This window comes from Penicillium canescens (genome assembly GCF_028828765.1).
Source record: "Penicillium canescens strain IBT 15451 chromosome Unknown utg000002l_segment0_segment0, whole genome shotgun sequence".
Classification (NCBI taxonomy): domain Eukaryota; kingdom Fungi; phylum Ascomycota; class Eurotiomycetes; order Eurotiales; family Aspergillaceae; genus Penicillium; species Penicillium canescens.
The window spans coordinates 2703067-2723574 of record NW_026703964.1 but is presented as its reverse complement, the minus strand read 5'-3'; the positions used below and the strand labels follow the sequence as shown (position 1 = coordinate 2723574).

Here is a 20508-nt window from a genome sequence, read left to right as displayed (position 1 = left end):
GCTCATCCCTAGTCATGACAGCTCGAAAGACAAGAAAATGGTCGTGATATACCAAGCCATATGGTGTCATCGCTGTCATGGGGCTGCGGGGCATTCGAATGCGAACCAAGCCGAAGATAACATTCAGGGAGCACCGATTCGAGATTCTATGACAGCAGTTCACCGACAGGCGGCCCCTTCTAGCCAGGACGACCATGGCGCATCGCGTGTTCGGTCTTTTCACGAAGTCAGTGGCCCTCATCGCGGATCAGGGCAACGATCATGCTGTAGAGGTAGAAGAAGAACATCAGGAGGTGGAAGCCAAGCTTGATGAATGATTCCTAAAATACGAGTTCGAGTCAGTCATTGCACGGCAGATCGTCAACCAAGAAAACCGACCTTCTTGTGCACATTCAGCTTGCGGAAAATCTCGGTCGCATCTAGGAGATGCTGGTTATCGTAGATCCTATAATTCGAAAGAGACTCAGGTTAGTCTCAGACTCGGGGTGAGAGAGGGGCTTGCGACCCGGAGGGCTTCCAACGTACTTCTTCGCGTTGAACGCCACGAGGGGCAGGTTCAGCACGATGGCGAGCCAGTACCCGTTAATAACGAAGAGGAAGGTCAGGAAAGCGTGGACAGCGGCTTCGGGGATGATATAGGCATTGAGGCGGTTGCAGAGGTCGATGGGGTTGATGTAATCGCTGGCAAAAGGGGAAGTGTCAGCTTAGATTTCGCATTTGACGTGGACCAAGATGGAATATACAGGAGAAGAAGCTAGAGAGACTCACCATTCGAGGTCACTGTACATAATCGTGAAGAACACCTGGAGGAAGAGGTTGACGGCGTTGATCAACACCGACAACAGGTAGAGCCACGCTTCGCCGGACATGTTGGGCGCGAGTTGGACGTTCCTTCGAAGAGAATGAAGAAGATATCAATTGCTAGATAAACAGAGGAGATGAGTAAAGTGCCGACGAGAGTGGTTGGGTGGAGGTGTGGTTCGCAGAGGCCGGAATTGGAGATGTTTGTGGGGTGCCCAAGGAAGGCGGAGGAATCGCACAGAGTCAAAGTCCTCGGAGATTAGAGCTCACTCACGAATAATATCCTACTGGATAGTCAAGACAGTGGAGAAAGGGAAAAGAACCTGACAGTACGAGGAGGAGAAGGTGGATCGAAGCTGGAGGAAGTTGGGATTAGCGAACTGCGCTCGAGCCTGAACGGGCGGTGGGAAGTGGCCCATTAGCGTCACCCGCAAACGGGGCTGGCAACGTACTTGATAAGAGGGAAATTAAAGCTTGAAGACAGTCAAGCTGAAATAAATTGCCAATAATGATGACAATATCCTCGAGTCGTGAATCGAGGGAGGAATGAGAACAAGCTTTGCAAGCCGAAAGATGACGTCGAACACGTGCATGTTACATCTACTTAGTTACCACCTACACTTTTGAAAAGAGTTAAGAACGAAGACTATCCAGTGTCTATATACAAAATGACAACGTATATGGGTCATAATATACAGGGTTTCATGTACCTCTGAAGGATTGGTCTCCAACGGTCTAAAGAATAGAACATGATGCAGAACATTGATACATCACAAGAAACATACTTAAGAATATCAAGTGAAACAAAACAAGGATATGATTACCGCTTCTCGATGAGTAGGAAATGCATCGCACTGTACGCGATGATGATAAAGGCGCCTGATATCACAGCGAGTCCGATGACATCGCTCCAATAGGCTTGTGTATCAAATCCAAAGGCACTCAAAATCGATGCTCCAGGGACTTCGATATCCAAACCGTACTTGTGATCAATAAGAGTGAGGAACGTCACTTCGTTGACGATCAAGGCCTCAAAACCATAATGGAAAATGGATAGCTGTTGGGATCATTAGTAACAGGAACTCGACTTCCAGGTGTTTGAAGGCTTACAGTTTGCAGCCACAATGCTGATTTGGGGATTGCATCGTGATTCAGCAGGAGGCCGGCGAAAAGCAAGCTGAAAAGCATGACCAGACTGCCGATGAGGTTGGCAACTCCACCATCCCGGAAAATAATACCAATGAAGAGACAAATGTTGGCCGCGGCAAGATTGAAAAGGACTAAGACCAGCAAGAAGTGGAAGAACTCGGGCCATGCCGGAATCAAGCCTGTCATAGGGTAGACGATGATGCCCATGATGATGGGAGGGATCAACCTCAGAGGAACGATATCAAATACAACCTTGGCCGCAAAGTAGGTGATCGGATGATAGTAACCATTGGCCCGCTCACGCACGAACAAAAGCCTCTCCGACGAGAACACATTGAGACTGGTCAGAGTGCTGAAACCAAACAGGGCCAAGATGAAGAAGAAGAGACCGAGACGATTCTGGAAGCCCTTGATGTCATCGGTGAGGCCATAGAATAGGTATCCAGATAGAACTGCAAGCAGGATTGCAATTGCGTAGTGAGTGAGCATCAACATCGGGTTTCGGTATAGATTACGCCATGTTCGCTGAGATAGGATCATAAACTGCCGGATCAATCCAACTCGGGCATAACCCTTGGATTCTGACAACAGGGGTGAACTCGTCGAGCCGTTGGCAGCCTGGGCGTTCTGAACAGCAGACAAAATTTCATCGTGCACGAAATGACAAACGTCAGAGTCGGCGTAACTGGCAACCAGAATGTCAAGGTCACTTTGGCCAGGAGCCGGAGGAGGTAGCTGATCTGGATCGTCAAGGATCTGAGGTGGAACGTTGCCCTGCTGGCGGGAAAGACGATGCCATTGTTGGTTATTCTCAGCCGCGTCTAATGTAGCACTCTCATCATCCGTCTTTGGCGTCATTGGGCGTTCATTGTTCTGCTTTCGAGAGTAAAGTTGGCGATCTTGTTGTTGTTTTAGAGACACCCGTCGATTGTTCTTGGGCCTCCGGCTCGTTGAGTCACTCGTGTCATCCATGCTCACATTGGAAGCGCTGGCAACGGATTTGACTGCCCTCAGGCTACTAGATGCAGTCTTTGGGGGACCAGAACGTCCACTCACAGATGCTACTTCATCCGTGTATGAGTGCGCAACGCTAGCATGCATAGTAAGGTCGACTAGGTAATCTGCAATATTGAATCCTGGCGGGCACGAATAACCCACTTGGTCAAAGTATTGCTGACAAGAAGAGAAAGGACCAGAGTAGACAGTACGTCCCTCGGCAAGAAGAATGAGTCGATCGAAGAGAGCAACGATGTTCGAGCGCGGCTGGTGGATAGTGAAGATGACAGTGCGATTGTAGGTCTTCGCCAGGGTCACCAGACATTCGACCACGTTGAAAGCGTTGTAGGCATCCAGTCCACTGGTGGGTTCATCCAAGAAGAGGATACTGGGACTAGTAACCAGTTCACAAGCGATGCCAACGCGGCGCTTCTCTCCACCAGAGATGCCACGACCTTTGCCTTCTTCTGAGCCAATCAGTTGATCCTTGATATGGTAAATACCCAGCTGCTTTTCAACTTCCAACACTCTTTGCTCCTTGGCTGCTCGGCTCATATCCCGTGGCAGTCTGAGTAAAGCGCTGGTCAAGATGGTTTCATGGACTGTCAAAGTGGGAAGCATTGTGTCTTCTTGATCGACAAAGCCCACCATACTTTTGAAGTCGCTGTCATTAATTATCTCGCCGTTGACATAGAAATCTCCTTGTACTGCTCCCCGTTTGTTCTTTCGGGCCAGGATATCAAGAAAGGAGGTCTTTCCAGCACCAGATGCTCCCATAATAGCGGTTATCTGACCTGGTGTGGATGCACCTTGAATACCTGAGAGAATCTCCTTTCCGTTGAGGATATAGGACACATTATCCCAATACAAAGCTGCGGGCCGGTAATCCGCCAGGAGCTTGGCAGCTTCGTCATCAGAGTCATCAGAGAGAGACAGGCGAAGATAGCTACGGCGCGCCGCGCGCCGGGACAGATACCACACCAGTAGGATGACAGCAACAACAAATAGGGAGCATCCTGCAATCACACCAGCAATGAGTGGAGTGTTGATTTTCTTCACGGGACGGGTGTACCCAGGTTCACCGGTCTTGTACATGCATTCTCCTGAGTCACAAGAGAGGAAAATACTGGGATCACCAAAGACTCCAGCAATCAAGCCGTTCATCTGCGGTTCCGAGAAAACACTCTTCGTACCCTGGGGAGTCGATGTGGTCTCGAAGGTGGCTGGGCCCTTGATCAACTGATCCAGGAAGTCTCCAAGGTTGATAGATCCATTCTCACCGCAGAGGAAACGACCCGGAATACACGAACATTGGAGATGCTCGCACTCATAGTGAGTGGTATTGGAGTTGTAGTCCGATTCCATGCTCCACTTGCACGTGTCCAGACCGCAGTAGAATGACTCTTTCTGATCGACCCAGAACTGGAAGCTACAGGTTTTATCCTCATCTTTGCAGCCGAACGTCACTTGCGGTTTGCGGCCATCGAGTTGCTTCAAAATCATATGATTGGTCACATCACACATCTGGAAGTTCTCCTTGACTGTGACACCTTGTTTGTAACACACACCTCCTTCACCCTCGGGCATCATAGCATTGCATGCATAATCGGAGTCGCAAACATTGCAGTTGATGCCTTTCCAGCCAGGCTTGCACTGACAGGTGTCGGTAGTACGTTGCGGTCGGTTGTAGCCGTCGGCCAGCGAACCACACAGAGGAACCGAGCAGTCATCCCCTCCAAACCCAGGAGGACAGGAACATTTTCCGTTGAAGCTGTTGCACTCTGCAAAGTGCGTACAGTTGTCGTTGTTGAGCTGGCAGTTGAAGCAAGCTGGGCACTCGGGGCACCCGGGTGGTGTATCGCCGAGGAAATCGTATCGAGGGACCAAGCTAAAGTCGGAGACTCCGCTCCATTCTGTAGCCGATGCCAATAGAGGAGTCAAAGTGATGAGGGTAAAGGGCAGTGCTCGGGTCAAGCGCATCTTGGGGAAAGGATGGCGGCAGCCCTGATGCGCGATACCAGCAGCCAAAAAAGGAATGCGAAAGCTGATCACCGAATAGATCAGAATAAGCTATCAGACACGGACATCCATAAAAGTGAGGTGTAAAGAAGTACAAGTATGGTTGAAGGTCGGAGGCGGAGTGGAGAGGTGAGATTGGCCCCAACGATGACGCGGGCGGAGAGAGGCTGGGCTGCATGGACGTCAGGAACCCGCGACTTAGGTGACACTCTTATGCAAAATTAACCCTATGATTATGAAGGGATGTCTTATTATGTTGCTAATTAACAGAAGTTTTATGGTCTTTCTTACATCTCTCTCCTTATTCGTAGTCATAGCTAACACTATCTTGGCCTCAATGCGGGGAACACGTGATGCTCGGAGAAGTTACCATCAGATTTGGTCTCAGTAAACACCAACCCGGACAAGCCAGACAAAAGCCTTTGGATAAGTCTGGACAGCTTTGATCCTGGAAGCTTTTTGATCATATTCTCTGAATCTCAGTGTACCCATGACCAGACGCCACCATGGTTAAAATCGAGGCCTTCGCAGTTGAACAGGTACCTCCCCGCATTACTCGATTGTTCGGTGGCACTCCTCTGTTTCTTACTGTGACGTGAGAAAAGTGACAATTGCTGACCATAGTACAGTGGATGGACAAGTATGAGACCATTGCCAAGTATAACACCGCCGAGACCTGTTGTGCATCCATCTCCGTCGACGATCTCCGCGCGCTGTCCGAGGACAAGGAGTCCAACCCTTTGACCGAGCTTCAATCTACCAAACTCACATATGGAGCAATCCGTGGATCAGATAAGCTGCGCACCACTCTTGCCAATCTGTATTCCGCGAAGACACCCGCCCAGTTGCCAAAGGATAACGTCTTGATAACTGCTGGCGCAATTCAAGCAAACTTCTTGTTGCTGTATACATTAATTGGCCCAGGTGACCATGTCATCTGCCATTACCCAACATATCAACAACTCTACTCTGTGCCTGCATCATTGGGAGCAGAGGTCAGTTTGTGGAAGTCCAAAGAGGCCGATGGGTGGCAATTGGACCTCGAAGAGCTGAAAAGCCTTATTCGTCCCAACACTAAGCTGATTATTATCAAGTATGATATCCTCTCGCACAGTCCATATCATATGTCTAGCTAACACTAATTTCCTTCATAGCAACCCGCAAAACCCCACTGGAGCCATCATCCCACGTGAAACTCTCGAGCAGTTGGTAGATATCGCGCGTGAGAAGTCTATCATAATTCATGCCGACGAAGTGTATCGTCCAGTCTTTCACGGAATCACTCCCATGGATTCTAAGTTCCCGCCTTCTCTTATCTCACTCGGATACGAACGCACAGTGGTGACAGGATCGGTTTCGAAAGCCTACAGCCTGGCAGGGTTGCGGGTTGGCTGGATTGCCTCGCGCGATAGGTCGATTATCGAAAATTGTGCTGATTCACGCGATTACACGACTATCTCAGTCGGTCAGATTGACGACGCGATTGCCAGTTTCGCACTATCACCTGATTGCATCCACAATCTTTTGAAACGTAATATCGACTTGGCCCGAACTAATCTTGCGATCTTGGAGAAGTTTATTGAAGACCATCGGTGGGCTTGTGATTGGGTCAAGCCACAGGCGGGAACCACTGCATTTGTGCGCTTCAGCAAAATGGGAAAGCCTGTAGATGATGTTGCTTTCTGTGAGATGGTACTGGAACAAACCGGTGTGATGCTCGTTCCCGGAAGCCTTTGCTTTGGCGGCGGAGAAGATTTCAAGGGCTATGTTCGTATTGGGTTTGTTCCTGAAACGGAAGTTTTGGAAAAGGGCTTGGAGGCATTGCGCGTGTTTATGGAGGATGGATATGAGGAGGTTCCGGTAGTGAAGAAGTTAGCCTTGAGATGATGCCCTACACAATGACGTGCTGTGTAAAGAGACTCACATGAATGGTGTAGTTTGTTCCCAATGATACACCACGTTTTGAAGCTCTGTTGCTCCACGTTTTACCTAGAGAATTGGCCATTCATATAGTGCATTACATAGAGAAATGTCTAGGCAGATTAAGGTATTTAAATCATAATGCATCCTTCATATACTGCAATGTACTTAACTCGATCAATCGAGGCAATCTCTTTCAACACGACTCGCATCCAGATTTAAAACCTGCTTTTCTCACCCACAATCCAAAATATTCATCAGGTGAAGCTGCTTCCTGGTGTGGTCTAATATTTCAACGTGGATACAAATGAGCCCACAGAGCTCTCCTGGGGCCCCTCCGAATTCGGTGGTATCATGGCCCCAACCCTAGACTTACCTGGGCGCGGTTTGTCCTGTTTATCGGTCCTTGCTCTCGCCACTCTCTCTCAGTTCTCAATATTTGGGATGGCGTTAAGCGTGGAAAGTGGCTTGCTACCCGTATTTATTAGTTTCTGGGTTGTAGGGGTTGTCCGATTGGCACTATTGCGGAGTGGGACAACTCTATCAGGGTCGTATGAAGAAGGGGCCGTCGAAAGGCAAGACAACGGGCAGAGCATCTTAACACGGCGGTGGATTCGTTTTGAACCTTGAAAACCCGCAGCACTTCGGCAGGGATCTTCCGGGTCCTGAGAACGTGTGCCTTCTGCTCTTCAACTTTGGCAATACCATCCTCGAGCTTTTGAGCAAATGTAGTCTGCTCAATTTGGCTTGGCACCCGCGGCGCTTTCTGCTCCTGTTTCCCGGAAGCTCTGGATCGCGCTTAAAGAAGCCATACGCCCAGTTTTTATGCAGGGTGCCCGAGGCCGTTCTGACCAATGACAAATTACTCCATCCGCAGCCACTTGAACTTCTTGTACGGTCGGCGTCGCCATAAATGCATTTTCAACACGGATTCAACTATACAAGGCATTTTCCTGGTATACGTTTAATGCATTGTTGGTGCCGGAGCGGCCATGCCGAGGTCCGTGGCCCTTAAATCTTCGACCCAAGGCGACGTCACAAACGTTGAATTCCTTTGCCAATTTGCGCCTTGTAACGCCAGCGCGATGACGGAGTGTACTTATAGCATTCTGAAGTCGAGATTCTTCTTCAGAGCTTAGGTCAGGCATTGTGGGGGCGAGTTATGAAAGGTTAAAAATGGAGATCAAAGGGAAATAGAAGGAGAGGTACCAAAGTGTTCGATAGAGCTTAGGCGATGACGTATGATCAACAAGCTCATTGGGATCCACTTCATAGATTTATACATCACATCCTCTTAGCGGATAGGAAATGGACTCAATATATGATCAAAATTAGGGACGTATGGGATTAGAACTGGCTGAACTGGGCATAGGGTTTCAACAGGCCCTTTGGAAGTTGAGTGATGTATTCCTGAGGTAAGGCTTCAATGTTAGGTACCCTGAATATGGTGAAATCGTGTAAAGTGAAGAAAGACGTCGCTTTCCTTGAGGGCATAAAAGAAACCTCCAAGCTAAAAGCGCAACGTTGGCTTGAATGCATAGAATTCAAAGAACGTGCACTAAGTTAAATATGCCGAGTTATGTCATCGGTGCCGTGCCGAGGCAACTTCCCCAATCTAACCAAGCTCACCTTATAACCTCTCTCTCCTCCCTGCGTCCCGAGGTGTCCACTTGGTTTGTGCCTCTAATGGACTTTTCTGGCCCTCAAAGGTGTCAAGCAAAAAACACCGACACAGCGCTCCTTTCCCTAGCCACGCGTACGCCACATCTCAGACTGGGACCCGCGACTTCGCCTACCAGTTCCTCTCTACCCCTCTACCACTCATCGTAGTCTCCTTCTCTAAGTCCCATCCTTGGCATCATTCACAATGTTGCCTTCGCTTCCCGGTGAGTTACGGCTTGCATGGTAACACAGTACCCGCTAACAAGCTACACGTATGCGCAGACATTCCCTTGGGTCTTGCCCTGCCTGCCGTGGCGACAACGCTGGCATACTTGAATGCAAAATTTTCACTCTCCTACGATATCAATATGATTAGATCGCTTTTCAAGATGAGCATGAAGCTACGCTTTGCTGAACGTGGGGACCGCCTGAACCTCTTCTATACATTGGAAGCCTATGCGCTTGCCCCCGCAACTGCCAATAACCCTTTCATTGTCTACAATGGAAAAACATGGACTTTCTACGAGACATATCTCATGGCACTGCGTTACGGATCCTGGTTCAAGAAGATCCATGGCGTTAAGGGCAAGGAGATTGTCGCTATCGACTTCATGAACTCGTCCACATTCCTCTTCATGTTGCTTGGACTTTGGAGCATTGGGGCAGTTCCAGCGCTCATCAACTATAACCTGGCTGGCAAGCCGCTCACCCACTCGATACGGGTATCCACCGCAAAGCTCCTGATCGTTGATCCGGATGTTAGTCATTGCTTCCCGGCTGAACAGCAGAAGGTTTTGACTTCACCGGGCTTCCGGGATGGCAAGGGCTCGGTCGAAATCGTATTCCACACCCCAGAGCTAGAAGCACAAATAATGTCATTGGAAGTTACCCGGGAAGATGACAAGGTGCGCAACGGTTTGACTCCCCGCGATATGGCTATGTTGATCTACACAAGTGGCACCACTGGACTTCCGAAACCCGCCATTGTCAGTTGGAAGAAGTGCTGGTCTGGCAGTGGATTCATCGTAAATTGGATGGGTGTTACGCCTTCGGACAAGTTCTTCACATGCATGCCTCTCTACCATAGTTCTGCCGTGGTGCTTGGTTTCGTTACTTGCTTGATGAGTGGATCGACTCTAATCCTTGGTCGCCGGTTCTCAGCCCGTAACTTCATGAAGGAGGCCCGTGAGAATGATGCCACAATCATTCAATATGTGGGCGAAACACTACGTTATCTCTTGGGCGTGGCCCCTGAAATAGATCCGGTCACTGGCGAGGACCTTGACAAGAAACACAATATCAGGCTAGCATTCGGAAATGGTTTGCGCCCTGACATCTGGAACCACTTCAAAGAGCGCTTCAACGTCCCTACCATCGCCGAGTTCTACGCAGCCACAGAAGGCACTGCGGGTTCATGGAACATCTCGTCCAACGATTTTTCCGCAGGCGCCATCGGCCGAAACGGTGCTATCGGAAACATCGTTTTCGGCCGTTCAACTGCCATTGTGGATGTTGATCATGAGACTCAGGAGCCTTGGCGTGACCCGAAGACTGGTCTCTGCAAGAGGGTCCCACGAGGTGATCCTGGTGAGCTGCTATTCGCAATCGATGCAAAAGATCCCACTGCGGCTTTCCAGGGCTACTTTGGAAACAAGAAGGCCACGGAAAGTAAGATAATCCGTGATGTGACCAAGAAGGGCGATGCCTACTTCCGAACCGGTGACATGATTCGATGGGATAGAGATGGCCGTTGGTTCTTCTCTGACAGACTGGGTGATACATTCCGATGGAAGAGCGAGAATGTGTCTACTGGCGAGGTCTCGGAGGTCTTAGGTGTCCATCCTGAAGTGTACGAAGCCAACGTCTATGGTGTAGCACTTCCAAACCACGATGGCCGTGCCGGATGTGCAGCCATAGTATTCAAGCAACAAATGGCTAGCGGTAATCTCTCTGATCCTGCACTTGAGCCATCAAGCGAGGTACTCGCCAGCTTGGCTGCACATGCCCTCAAGAACCTACCTCGATACGCGGCTCCCTTGTTCCTGCGGGTCACACCTGAGATGCAGTCAACTGGCAACAACAAGCAGCAGAAACACGTCCTGCGGACTGAAGGTGTCGATCCAACCCTTGTCTCGAAGAAGGACCTGATCTATTGGCTTCAAGATGACACCTATGTTCCCTTTGGACAAAAGGACTGGGACCGCATGAATGGTGGTCAAGTTCGACTTTGATTCTCCTGGTTTTTCTTGACTTGTCCTCTTTCTCATCTCGGTTTCATCATTCCTAGAGCACATCGTATATTTGCCTTTACCTCCTAGATACCCTCGACAGCCCTCAATTCGTCAATCTGTATTCGCCTCTTTGTTGTCGTTGGTTTAGTCTAAATAAAGTTTTATGTAAGACAATAATCCACCGCACTGCACTGACCCATCACGGCGATCGGGGTTAGCACCTTGGTGTTAAACTCTTATCATTTAGAATGCTTCGCTAGTTCCACTTCCTGATTTTCGATCCCATTCATCCACTCATAGCACTTCTAAATCAGAATAACAGCCCTTGGAGCAGACAATTAAGATGACCTACGACCACGAGGAATTTGCCGCCGTCGTGACCTTGTTCTACCACTCCCTTGAAAAAAAAATACTAAACATGAAGGTCACAACAAAATTCGAATTCTGGGCGAACAGTCAAATATGGTAGCACCATACATCCACAATAAATAATGCCACAATGCCGTTAGCCAGGCAAGTATTTATACTCACAAAGGCTCCTTGGAATTGCGAGAAATGTCTCCAATGATCGCATCAAGTGCGTTCTTCAAAGCAACCCATGTTTCGGGACTGATTGAGCCTTGGTGATACTTAAACGTACCAAGAGCAAGCCCTTCCTCGCGGATCTTCTCATACTCAGTTCCCGTTTGACGACGAGTGTATATCACCAATTTGATAGAGTGTATCTTGTCCGTGTGCTTTGACTCTAAAGCCTGTTTGTAGTCCATCTGCCAGGTCGCACACGGGTTGAATAACGAATGAAATATCAGACGCAGGGTGACCTTCAACGCGATTCTCTCTTCTTTCCTAACCCAGCCCCACTTGGCGGGATGGAACCCGTGAACGACATATGTAAAATGGGCTCCAAAGTAAGCCCCAGATACCCTTTGCATCTTAGCACCGGCCATCGATGAGCGTAGCTTCTCAGTATCATTGTGTTTGAACTGACCCCAGCGTACATTCTCGGTAGGTTTCCAGCATTGACAAGAGAGGATTATTGGTGGTTTGAACTCTTGAATAAAATCAAGTGTCAGCTGGAACATATCTTTGATATATTTTGCTCGCTCGTTGGGGTGCTGATCTAGCCATTCGTCGGTCAACAGAGGGAATAGATCGATGATTATGATGTCGTCTAGTTCAAGTCCGATTTCTTTGAGGGTGTCTTGAATCCAACATAGAGTTTTCGTTTTGCTAATCATCTCATTGTATTCAAGATGGTCATTCTTTGGATTCTGGAGCAAGATACACGGGAAATTTCGAACGCCGCACATCAGTCTTCGAAAGTTTTCAAATCGGTGCTCTGGCCATTTATTTTCCTGGCAGATTCTTTCGACTTTGGTGAAGAATGGATGAGATTGATCGATACGATCGAGGGCCCGCTGGGAGTTGAGGACAGACTGAAGTGACCGTCTGAAAAGCTGGTCTAGTGGGCATTGTATGGATGCTGAATCTTCGAGGGAACGGCCCGATCGGCTGGTAGTCTGTCTGCCTGATTCACTTGGGTTCTTTTGCAACATCAAGCTCTTGAAGTTGCCGCTGAGAATCTCTGCGATATCGTTGGTCATATTGACTGGATGTTCAAAGTTATCACTTGGTGAAAAAAGAGTAGCGTGAAATAGATAGAGGCTTAGAGGTTCAGGAATTCTTAGAATAGTCAGCTGGAGAAAGAGAAAAATGGGATGCGAGATGCGTCTTGTAGACTTATCGTAATCTAATAAATAATGGCTGTTCAATCATTTCGTGTTGGTATCTCGAACTTGCCAGCTTCCAGACGTTCGGGTGCCTAAGCAAAGCGCAGTCAATGTGGAGGCTCAGCCTCCATGGTCTAAAGGTACAAACAGTGCCAAAATATAGGAAACATGCTCAGTGGTGGAATGGCACAACAACGGTGTTGGGAGATCAGTGAGACTGAGCCCATGAAGGCAACAATTGGTTATCTATTAAGTCAATTCAGTCATGCGCAATGATCTGCGCAATTCACATTTCACGCGACCCTGAGATCAGGGTCAAAATCTATTGTATCTGTTGGGAGGCACGAGGCAGATTCGTGTGGCTGATTTCACGCGTCGGGAGCAGCTTTGCAGTTCAGGGCCGATGTGACAGGACTAATAGGAGGGTAAGGGCGCTAAAGTCTCTCTCCCTCAAAAAAAGTATGAAATAAAATAAAATAAAATAAAGAGGAAACTAACAAGAGGCTCCTTAGCGTGTGGCTGATAGTTAAATCAACTGAAACGCAAAGTATGGGTTATTGCACTGCCTAGTGATTCTCATAACGTATTCTGTAAGCGAGTGGTGCATGTAAGCGAGTGGTGCACCCCAAAACACCATACTAAATCCGATATATTCTACACTGATATCTCAACATCGACGTTTTTATTTTATTTGATCATTTGCCGATAGCTGTTGATAGGGCTTTTCAACACCTTATATCAATTTTGACGAAGTCTAACCCCTACATTGTTACCGTATCGAAAATTACGTTACTATAAGCCAGAATTATATATATCTTATTCACTATGCTACAAAAATTCTCTAAATTCCTTAAAGAGCCTAGATATCACCTAAAAAGTATTATGCTAGAAGGCAACGTCGCTATAGACCACCGTTGTTGAGATACTAGGTTGTAATTTATCCCATTTAGTATAGTGTTTTGGAGTGCACCACTCGCTTACATGCACCACTCGCTTACAGAATACGTTATATGACAGGACCAGGTTAGACAGATCTCAGGAGAGAAGAAAGTAAAGGAATATTATACCTAGGGCTGGGAATGATTAATCCGGCATATGCTCTTTACAAGGGATCCGAGGATATTGTTCCAATCCTGGGCTCTACATAATGGATTAAGCTACTAATTCTTATTATAATCTACTCTTATCCCTTTAAGTTTACAAAATGTAGTCTTAATAGTTAAGTACAAGCTACCGACTAAGCCACGAAAACGCTTTATAGTTACGGCAAGGATATAGAATACCTTATTCGCGGCATTTTTTTCGGTAAATATTACCACGAATATAGATATTAGAGGGTACGTATATAGTCTAGAAGCGCTCTCGCACTATTTACCGGCCGGAAAGAAGGAGGGAGGTGGGATGGGGCAGCGCGCTGCTCCGCGGGAGTCCATTGAGAGTATCTATTTTCGAAGCGATTCTTTTCAATTGCTGTTAATTTATAAATATTGGTGCTTGTTTCTCCGCGTTTTGTATTAAATTTTAGGCAACGGCGTAAAGAGGTCTCCGGTATACAAGCCAATGAACTTATCTGTTAGTAGAGTAACCTGCGACATCAGACACATGGTGAATCGAAGGTCATGCTCGGTTTCCAGTCACTGTCCCGAGAAACACCGGCGAAATTTATATGATTTCGTCTAGTAAAAAGAGTGATCTAGGCACCTTTAGAAGTAGTACCTTATGCTGAACACAATCCCATATCAGCTAGTATTTGGAGCGATTTATGCAAAATATTTAACCTAAACAAACAATATACTACGAGGCTGAACTCATAGAGTGGTGGGTCTTGGGTTCGTTCGCCCCGCACTTCATCCGCCCACATGCACCTACCTAAGAGGCTGGGACCAGAAGGCTCGCGAGTCATGGCCATCCACAACTGACGTGATTTCCACTTTCAGTCGCCCGAGTTAGCCGCTGTTCCCTAGTTAGCCCCCGGCACGGTCCGCATTCCCATGTTCTTATCCCTTAGGCACCCGCAAACCTAGATATCAATGGCCAATAACGAAGAGAGTACAGCTATGTTTAGCGTCACTGCTGCATCTCGCGCAGAACAAAAGTCCCACACCCCTTGTATCTGTCTCAAACAAGAGCCTATCAATAGCCGCTGAGAACCAACGGAGGACTAATAACCCCTCATTTTGTGAAAGCCCGATGCAAACACAGCCCCGAGGCCATCATCTACCATGCGTCACGCCTAGTGCCGCCAATTCTCATTGGTATCCATCCGTCCTCAGGCATCTCTCATTCCATCCGCCTTGGCCCTGTCTAGTTTCTATTCTGGGGGTTGCGCCACACTATTGTGGCAGAGCAGCGTCCCATGTCTACAGGGAGAGTTCCAAGGATCCACGCATGTATAGCCCGAAGCATTTAAAAGAAATAGATCTCCTGGTCCAGTGGCTATAAAGCAATCGAAGAGAAGCCATCCATACCCAACAGCATATACCGATCAGGTGTCTCTCTATATTCCCGAATAAATTCAAAATGCCTTCCCGACATTCCTACGTCGCAAGTTCACCCTTGGCCCCTCTATCCGAGATCATCAAGCTCGAACCGGAGAAAGAGCCATGGTGTGCCGGTTACGCTCCTTCACAGGGCCGTCGCTGCCACGCCCGCACAAATGCACGCGGTCGCAGCTCAGCAATGATGCTTCTCAACGAGGGTACCAAAGACCTTCGAGCCGGTCGCAGCATCGATACACTGCTAGAAGATCTAGCTCCTCATGTGCTATGCACAAGATTCCATCAAAGCCAAGCTTCGGATCTTTCCTGTCGTTGGAAAAGACAAGTCCGTACATACCTCGATTCGCGGGTCGCTTCGACACGATCTGCAAGGCCGATGAGGCTATCATCCCGAAGTATCTATCGGGAGACTGCTGAAGACGACATTGAGGAGAGAACTGCCCTTCTCTACCAAAGACTTCATGATATTACGGAAGAGGTCAGGCGCCTCGAGGTCGCTCAATATTCCTTATCAATTACTGCAAACCGTCCTATCCATCGCGAGGGTAGAAACACAAGCGTAGGCGTCAGTTCCAGCAGCGCGGGAAGCGTATCGAGCAGAAATACACCTCCACCAAATCTCATTGATAGAACAGTGAGAAGTCGCTCAACAGAATCTCCCAATCAGTCAGCAATCACTGTACCTCGACCAGCGCAAGCTCAAGTCAGTCATCAAACAAGGGCGGTTTCTGTTTCGAGCCCAAGACCATCGACCCCGCCAACTGTGGTTCGCGTCTCCAGCAGCACCAGGAATCAGGACAGCCAGGATGTAACACCACAGGCCAATCGCCGCGAGGTTGAAGGAGAATGTGGGATCTGTTTGTGCAATTTGCAAATTTCACAACAAGATGTGGACACGGATGAGGAAGAGGAGAGCGAGTCCAATGACGACGACGACGACGACGACGAAGAAGAAGACGAGGAAGAGGATGATGATAATGATGATGATGATGATGATGAGCAAATTGAAGCCGAAGATAAGGAGGAACACCAAGATGAAGAATTGGTATGGTGCAAGGCACGCTGTGGAGTCAACTTCCACAAACAATGCATCGATCGATGGCTAGAAACAGCCCTTGCTCCCACATGCCCAGCATGTAGAAGCTATTGGAAACACTGAATGCGTGAACATTTTTTTATTTATTAAATACCACTTTCGAATACCAATAGATCATAATTTGATAAATCACACATGAACTAATAAACTTATGTTATTCAGCCTAATCACAAGAGATACATTTGCTGTGCTTTTCTTCTTCCAGATATAGATCAATGTCATCTTCTATCGTATAAACGAGTAGTGAGTAGCAGACATGGTAAATGTGGTAGTTCAAAAAGTCTTCAATATACTGCTGCCTCACTAAAGACGAAGAGAAGTCTCTCTGGCAGCGAAAGTAGGAACATTTCAATGGCGACATAGTTGAACAAAGTACGCAGGATGCGGATTCAAATTCCGAGTAACTATAGTCCAAAGGGCGCCTTCAAAAGTGTTCAACTCCACTCCCCTGGGGCTTGCATTCTCTGTAGGGCATGTGACCACACTTTTCGGGACCAGCTCGACCAGAAATTCTAAACAAGTTGGTCCGTGGTGCTTGGCAGATGAGCTTGTGAATTATTACCGCTTAAATCGGGTGTCTGGCTGGTTATTTTTCAAAACAATCATGATTCGGGCCCTAAGGGCTGTCTATACCATGTTCCCATTCTAAGCCCCGACACCCTTTCCTCTCACCTGGCACTTGGAAGCGAGCGTTGAAGGCGAGGAGAAAAGGGGGTTCCTCCTCTTTGACAACAGGCAAAGAAGGCGTTGAAAATGTTATCCCTGGGCGACACAGCATATCTAGATCTTCCTCACTTTTCAGAATCCATTGCTCCTCACCATCTCTCATATGTTTCTCATACGGCAGTGTCGCCATCCAAGCTGACCACTTGCGGACAACTCCTATTGCAATATCCTTGGAGACCTCGAACCATTCCAGGTGTAATTTAAAACAACCAGGGCACTTGTGCTCGATTCTTCTGTGGTGATTCAGTTCCAGATGCACCAGAGCTTCAACGCGCGATATGTGTGGAACCTGTTGTTCATCAGGCATACTGTCGTCCTTGTTCTTCACCGATTCGGGGAAGTAAATCTCCATGGTCTTTTTGCACTGTTTATTCCATTGTTTCAGACGGCGGAATACATTTCCAGATCGTCCAATTTTCAAGTGGCCAAAGTTCCCACGTTGCGAGAAAATGTACATCGAGCCATGATATTTGATATCGCTTTTTTTGAGAGGCGTGGTCAGAAGCTTTGCAAGCTCTTCGGATATTGTCCCAGATAAACCTCTACTGACGTAAGGTTTAAAATCTTGGATCGGGTTGACCGGAGGCGGCTCTGTTTGGGCAATTTTGCCAACCGCAGGTTGCAGGAAAGAGGAAGGTGATGGTTGAGACAGCGCCGCCCGGTCTAGGAGACGAATCCAGCAAATAAGAGCCAATAAACGCTCATTTTCTACTGGGAAGATAGACTCATAGTCTTGGATCTTTGCGAGCTCTTGAAATTCCTCTCTCCAGGTTTGGATTTCTCGGAATGCGACCTTCCGATGTGATGTGCAGAATACCACTTCTGTAAGCTGTTGAATCACCGGTAGAAGTACGCTGGGTTTGAAGGTGGCTAGGCTTTGGAGCTGCGCTGAAAAAGATCTGGTAGGACGAGGATTTTTGCATCTCTGGCCCAGGGTTGTCCGAGCCGGACATCTCCTGCTATCTTCCCCCAAGTGCTGGAGCAATTCAAGCGGTATAATTTTGAGAAGCGACTTTTGAGCCGCACCCACTCCCTTTAAGGTTCCACGCGAAAGTATGGAGTCAAGTTCAAACGATGTAAAAGAATCTTGGTTGTCTTCTCGCTTCGTTCTTGTGTGCAGCGGAGAAGTTATGTTGTGTTCATGCGACAAGTTGTCACTAGCCCGGTCTATCGGAGTTTGCAGCTGTTCATTACCATCTGTGACAGTGCTTTGTGACCTTGAAGCCCCTTCCGACCCAGACTCCTGCTTGGCCGCATACAATCGCCCTGTTTCGGGCCCAAGAAGTATCGTTTCGGGGTCAGAGAACTCCGTATTGATCTCACTAACAATTGGCAATTTCCATAACGCAGAGCTCGTCTGCCGGAGGCGCTTTGTTTTACTTGATCTGAAGAAAACAGAAAGCAAGCTAATATCCTCCGGTGATGACGGAGTCAGAACCATCATCTGGCTGGCTTCACCAGGAGTTTTGCCGAGATGGGAAACTTCACTTTGTTTCCGCTTGATTGTCGATGAAGAGATATCCACATGTAGTGTGTCGGAGCTTGTTTGAATTTTCGTAATTTTGATGCCAGCTTTGTTTCTGTGCCTAGAAACCGATCCAGGTGGGGTCTTCTCGGATTTTGTGGCAAGCAAGCCGGCGTGTTTCGTATTGACTTGATTGATTGCCATCGTGTTCAGCCTGACGGGGAAGCCTCTTGTAATGCGGTCGGTTTCTGATTTTCAGATACTATCTTGTCATCATTGCGCTTTTTGAAATCCCTGGTGCTTGACGGCAGGACGCCGACATCGTTGATTGTTGGACTAGGTGGAGCGGACATTGGGGCCAAACGCTATACCAATATACATGCAGGAAGGAGCAAGGGTTCGACGGGACTCTGATCTATGGCACTTTGGATATTGCTTTGTATTCCTCTAAAGCTAAGATAAAGGAACAGCCCGGTTATAAATCAATCATTGAACGGATTGTGGAAATCGGGCAATGTTTCTATTTTCGGTTCGAAGGAGCGGCATCCATGTTGGTTCCTAGTCCGCGTGATGGCCCTCCAATGGACGTGGTGGAGATTGGCTGCCTCCATTCTTCGGAGCGGACTTGATCGCTCGGGAATGTGGCTCGCGCCGCACCATAACCGTTCCGCCCACAAAGCAGTTCGACACATGATCTTCGCTCCAGTGCTCTGGAAATAGGTACCCAAACGACGCATAAGGATTTACTGTGTATTGGTATCCTTTCAAGGCATAGGCTCTTGAGAAATAGTAATGATCACGCACGGATTGGCTCTAACTGGTCGGAGGTACGTTTGTTTGGTCCCTGTCGATGTTGCAGATGCCAAGGTACCCAGTGTTTTAGCTCGGAGGGTCAATGCGGCTAGCGCCAGAGTCGCTTAAAGAGGCTGCCTTATGAACGTTCAGTGATGACCATGAAAGTGACGGAATCTTCGTGAACCATGATTCTCCTCATCGTTCCCCCAGCCTCATGAGTACCCAATAGGTACTTAGCCCAACGATTGTATGTCTTAGTGTTCGCAAAAAAAAGTCCTCGGATTTCTCGTAATACCATGGATCCTTTTCATTGTGCCCAGGGTGATAGAACAATCCGCGGTTTCGAATGTGAATCCTTTCAACCACATACCATCTACTCTGATTGGCACCAGACCTCCATAGACATGAGTCCGCGAGACCCCGTACCATTGGTATATAAGCTTGGATTAACTTCAAAATTTCAAGCGTAATGATTTTGGAGAATTGCTGGGAATGCAGACATGTCGTTGATCTCGTCGATATGTACACATATTGTGTTTTCATCCTGCCTTTGGTGTTCCAAATCTGCAAAGTGTAGCAGGTAGTTCATCTTCGCTGGGAGTCTGAGCGACAACCTTTCTATCACTGATTATCACTGATTCCTGAAATAGGAACATCGTAAATGCTGAGGTAACAGTGCTTTCCAGGCATGAAGTACCAATGTCCACCTGACTTAGACATGGTGGCCCCAACTTGGATAGTTATCTTGAGAGTGTGAGTCTCAACAACCACACACAGAGCACAATCAGGCCAAGTCAAAATCTTGACCTCTTATCACCTTGGCGAATATGAATCGTCATAGTGGGGCAGCATGCTGGTGTCTTCGTGTCACTGGCGCTTATGTATGTCAGGATGTCAGATCGCATTTATCACATGATCTAGCTCTTGCGACTAATTGGGCATAATGATTGTGGGACTACCAAATTATGTATATATCTAAAGGCGATACAAAAAGAAAAACAATGGTTTAGGTTACATATATTACTGAGAAATGCTGTTAACTGTACTAAGCCTACGTAGGCCTAAGAAGCTACAAAAGGTACTGGAACACTTCAAAAGGCCAATTACGAGACAGGCAAGAAGGAATATTGATTCTCAGGAGGTAAATTGGGGCTTAGGTAGATTCAAGGACTAAAACCAGTGCACACAGGCTACAGGCTTACTCAATTCATGATTTCAATAGCCGACACTATCCAGTAACTGCCTTCTGTTACTCTAAAGGCCGTCATATATATTATTCATCTAAGGAGCTCTTAACTCTTAGCTATATGCGTGGGTCTTCGACTATAAAGCCGACTCGGGACCGGCAAATCGGCTTCCCCGCATATAAGAATTGGAGATGTCCGACACGACTTTTGTTCTTCAATCATTCCCGGATGTC

The 20508-nt window shown here is 47.7% G+C and overlaps 8 protein-coding genes across 8 annotated transcripts; 3 read left to right on the top strand and 5 right to left on the bottom strand.

Moving 5' to 3' along the window:
• Nucleotides 1-67: 67 nt before the first annotated feature.
• Nucleotides 68-1406, bottom strand: N7446_002232 (cornichon family protein). The gene is made up of 6 exons (XM_058510981.1): nucleotides 1254-1406; nucleotides 1041-1157; nucleotides 769-921; nucleotides 526-681; nucleotides 379-445; nucleotides 68-320 (listed from the first exon to the last, which is right to left on the bottom strand). Exons 3-6 carry the CDS (start codon nucleotides 867-869, stop codon nucleotides 228-230), a joined length of 417 nt encoding a protein of 138 aa, XP_058376517.1. The 5' UTR covers nucleotides 870-921; nucleotides 1041-1157; nucleotides 1254-1406; the 3' UTR covers nucleotides 68-227.
• A 10-nt stretch (nucleotides 1407-1416) lies between these two features.
• N7446_002231 (putative ATP-dependent permease ADP1) lies at nucleotides 1417-5074 on the bottom strand. The gene is made up of 2 exons (XM_058510980.1): nucleotides 1912-5074; nucleotides 1417-1858 (listed from the first exon to the last, which is right to left on the bottom strand). The coding sequence occupies exons 1-2, from the start codon at nucleotides 4924-4926 to the stop codon at nucleotides 1622-1624; spliced, it is 3252 nt and encodes a 1083-aa protein (XP_058376516.1). The 5' UTR covers nucleotides 4927-5074; the 3' UTR covers nucleotides 1417-1621.
• Nucleotides 5075-5185: 111 nt separating this feature from the next.
• On the top strand, nucleotides 5186-6900 carry N7446_002230 (uncharacterized protein). The gene is made up of 3 exons (XM_058510979.1): nucleotides 5186-5504; nucleotides 5595-6058; nucleotides 6120-6900. Exons 1-3 carry the CDS (start codon nucleotides 5472-5474, stop codon nucleotides 6850-6852), a joined length of 1230 nt encoding a protein of 409 aa, XP_058376515.1. The 5' UTR covers nucleotides 5186-5471; the 3' UTR covers nucleotides 6853-6900.
• A 917-nt stretch (nucleotides 6901-7817) lies between these two features.
• N7446_002229 (uncharacterized protein) lies at nucleotides 7818-8033 on the bottom strand (the record flags this gene model as incomplete). The annotated part of the gene is made up of 1 exon (XM_058510978.1): nucleotides 7818-8033. The coding sequence occupies one exon, from the start codon at nucleotides 8031-8033 to the stop codon at nucleotides 7818-7820; it is 216 nt and encodes a 71-aa protein (XP_058376514.1).
• Nucleotides 8034-8515: 482 nt separating this feature from the next.
• Nucleotides 8516-11028, top strand: N7446_002228 (uncharacterized protein). Its single transcript, XM_058510977.1, has 2 exons — nucleotides 8516-8771; nucleotides 8830-11028. The coding sequence occupies exons 1-2, from the start codon at nucleotides 8753-8755 to the stop codon at nucleotides 10776-10778; spliced, it is 1968 nt and encodes a 655-aa protein (XP_058376513.1). The 5' UTR covers nucleotides 8516-8752; the 3' UTR covers nucleotides 10779-11028.
• Nucleotides 11029-11305: 277 nt separating this feature from the next.
• Nucleotides 11306-12382, bottom strand: N7446_002227 (uncharacterized protein; the record flags this gene model as incomplete). The annotated part of the gene is made up of 1 exon (XM_058510976.1): nucleotides 11306-12382. The coding sequence occupies one exon, from the start codon at nucleotides 12380-12382 to the stop codon at nucleotides 11306-11308; it is 1077 nt and encodes a 358-aa protein (XP_058376512.1).
• Nucleotides 12383-15028: 2646 nt separating this feature from the next.
• Nucleotides 15029-16165, top strand: N7446_002226 (uncharacterized protein; the record flags this gene model as incomplete). Its single annotated transcript, XM_058510975.1, has 1 exon — nucleotides 15029-16165. The coding sequence occupies one exon, from the start codon at nucleotides 15029-15031 to the stop codon at nucleotides 16163-16165; it is 1137 nt and encodes a 378-aa protein (XP_058376511.1).
• A 553-nt stretch (nucleotides 16166-16718) lies between these two features.
• On the bottom strand, nucleotides 16719-18497 carry N7446_002225 (GIY-YIG nuclease family protein; the record flags this gene model as incomplete). The annotated part of the gene is made up of 1 exon (XM_058510974.1): nucleotides 16719-18497. The coding sequence occupies one exon, from the start codon at nucleotides 18495-18497 to the stop codon at nucleotides 16719-16721; it is 1779 nt and encodes a 592-aa protein (XP_058376510.1).
• Nucleotides 18498-20508: the final 2011 nt, after the last annotated feature.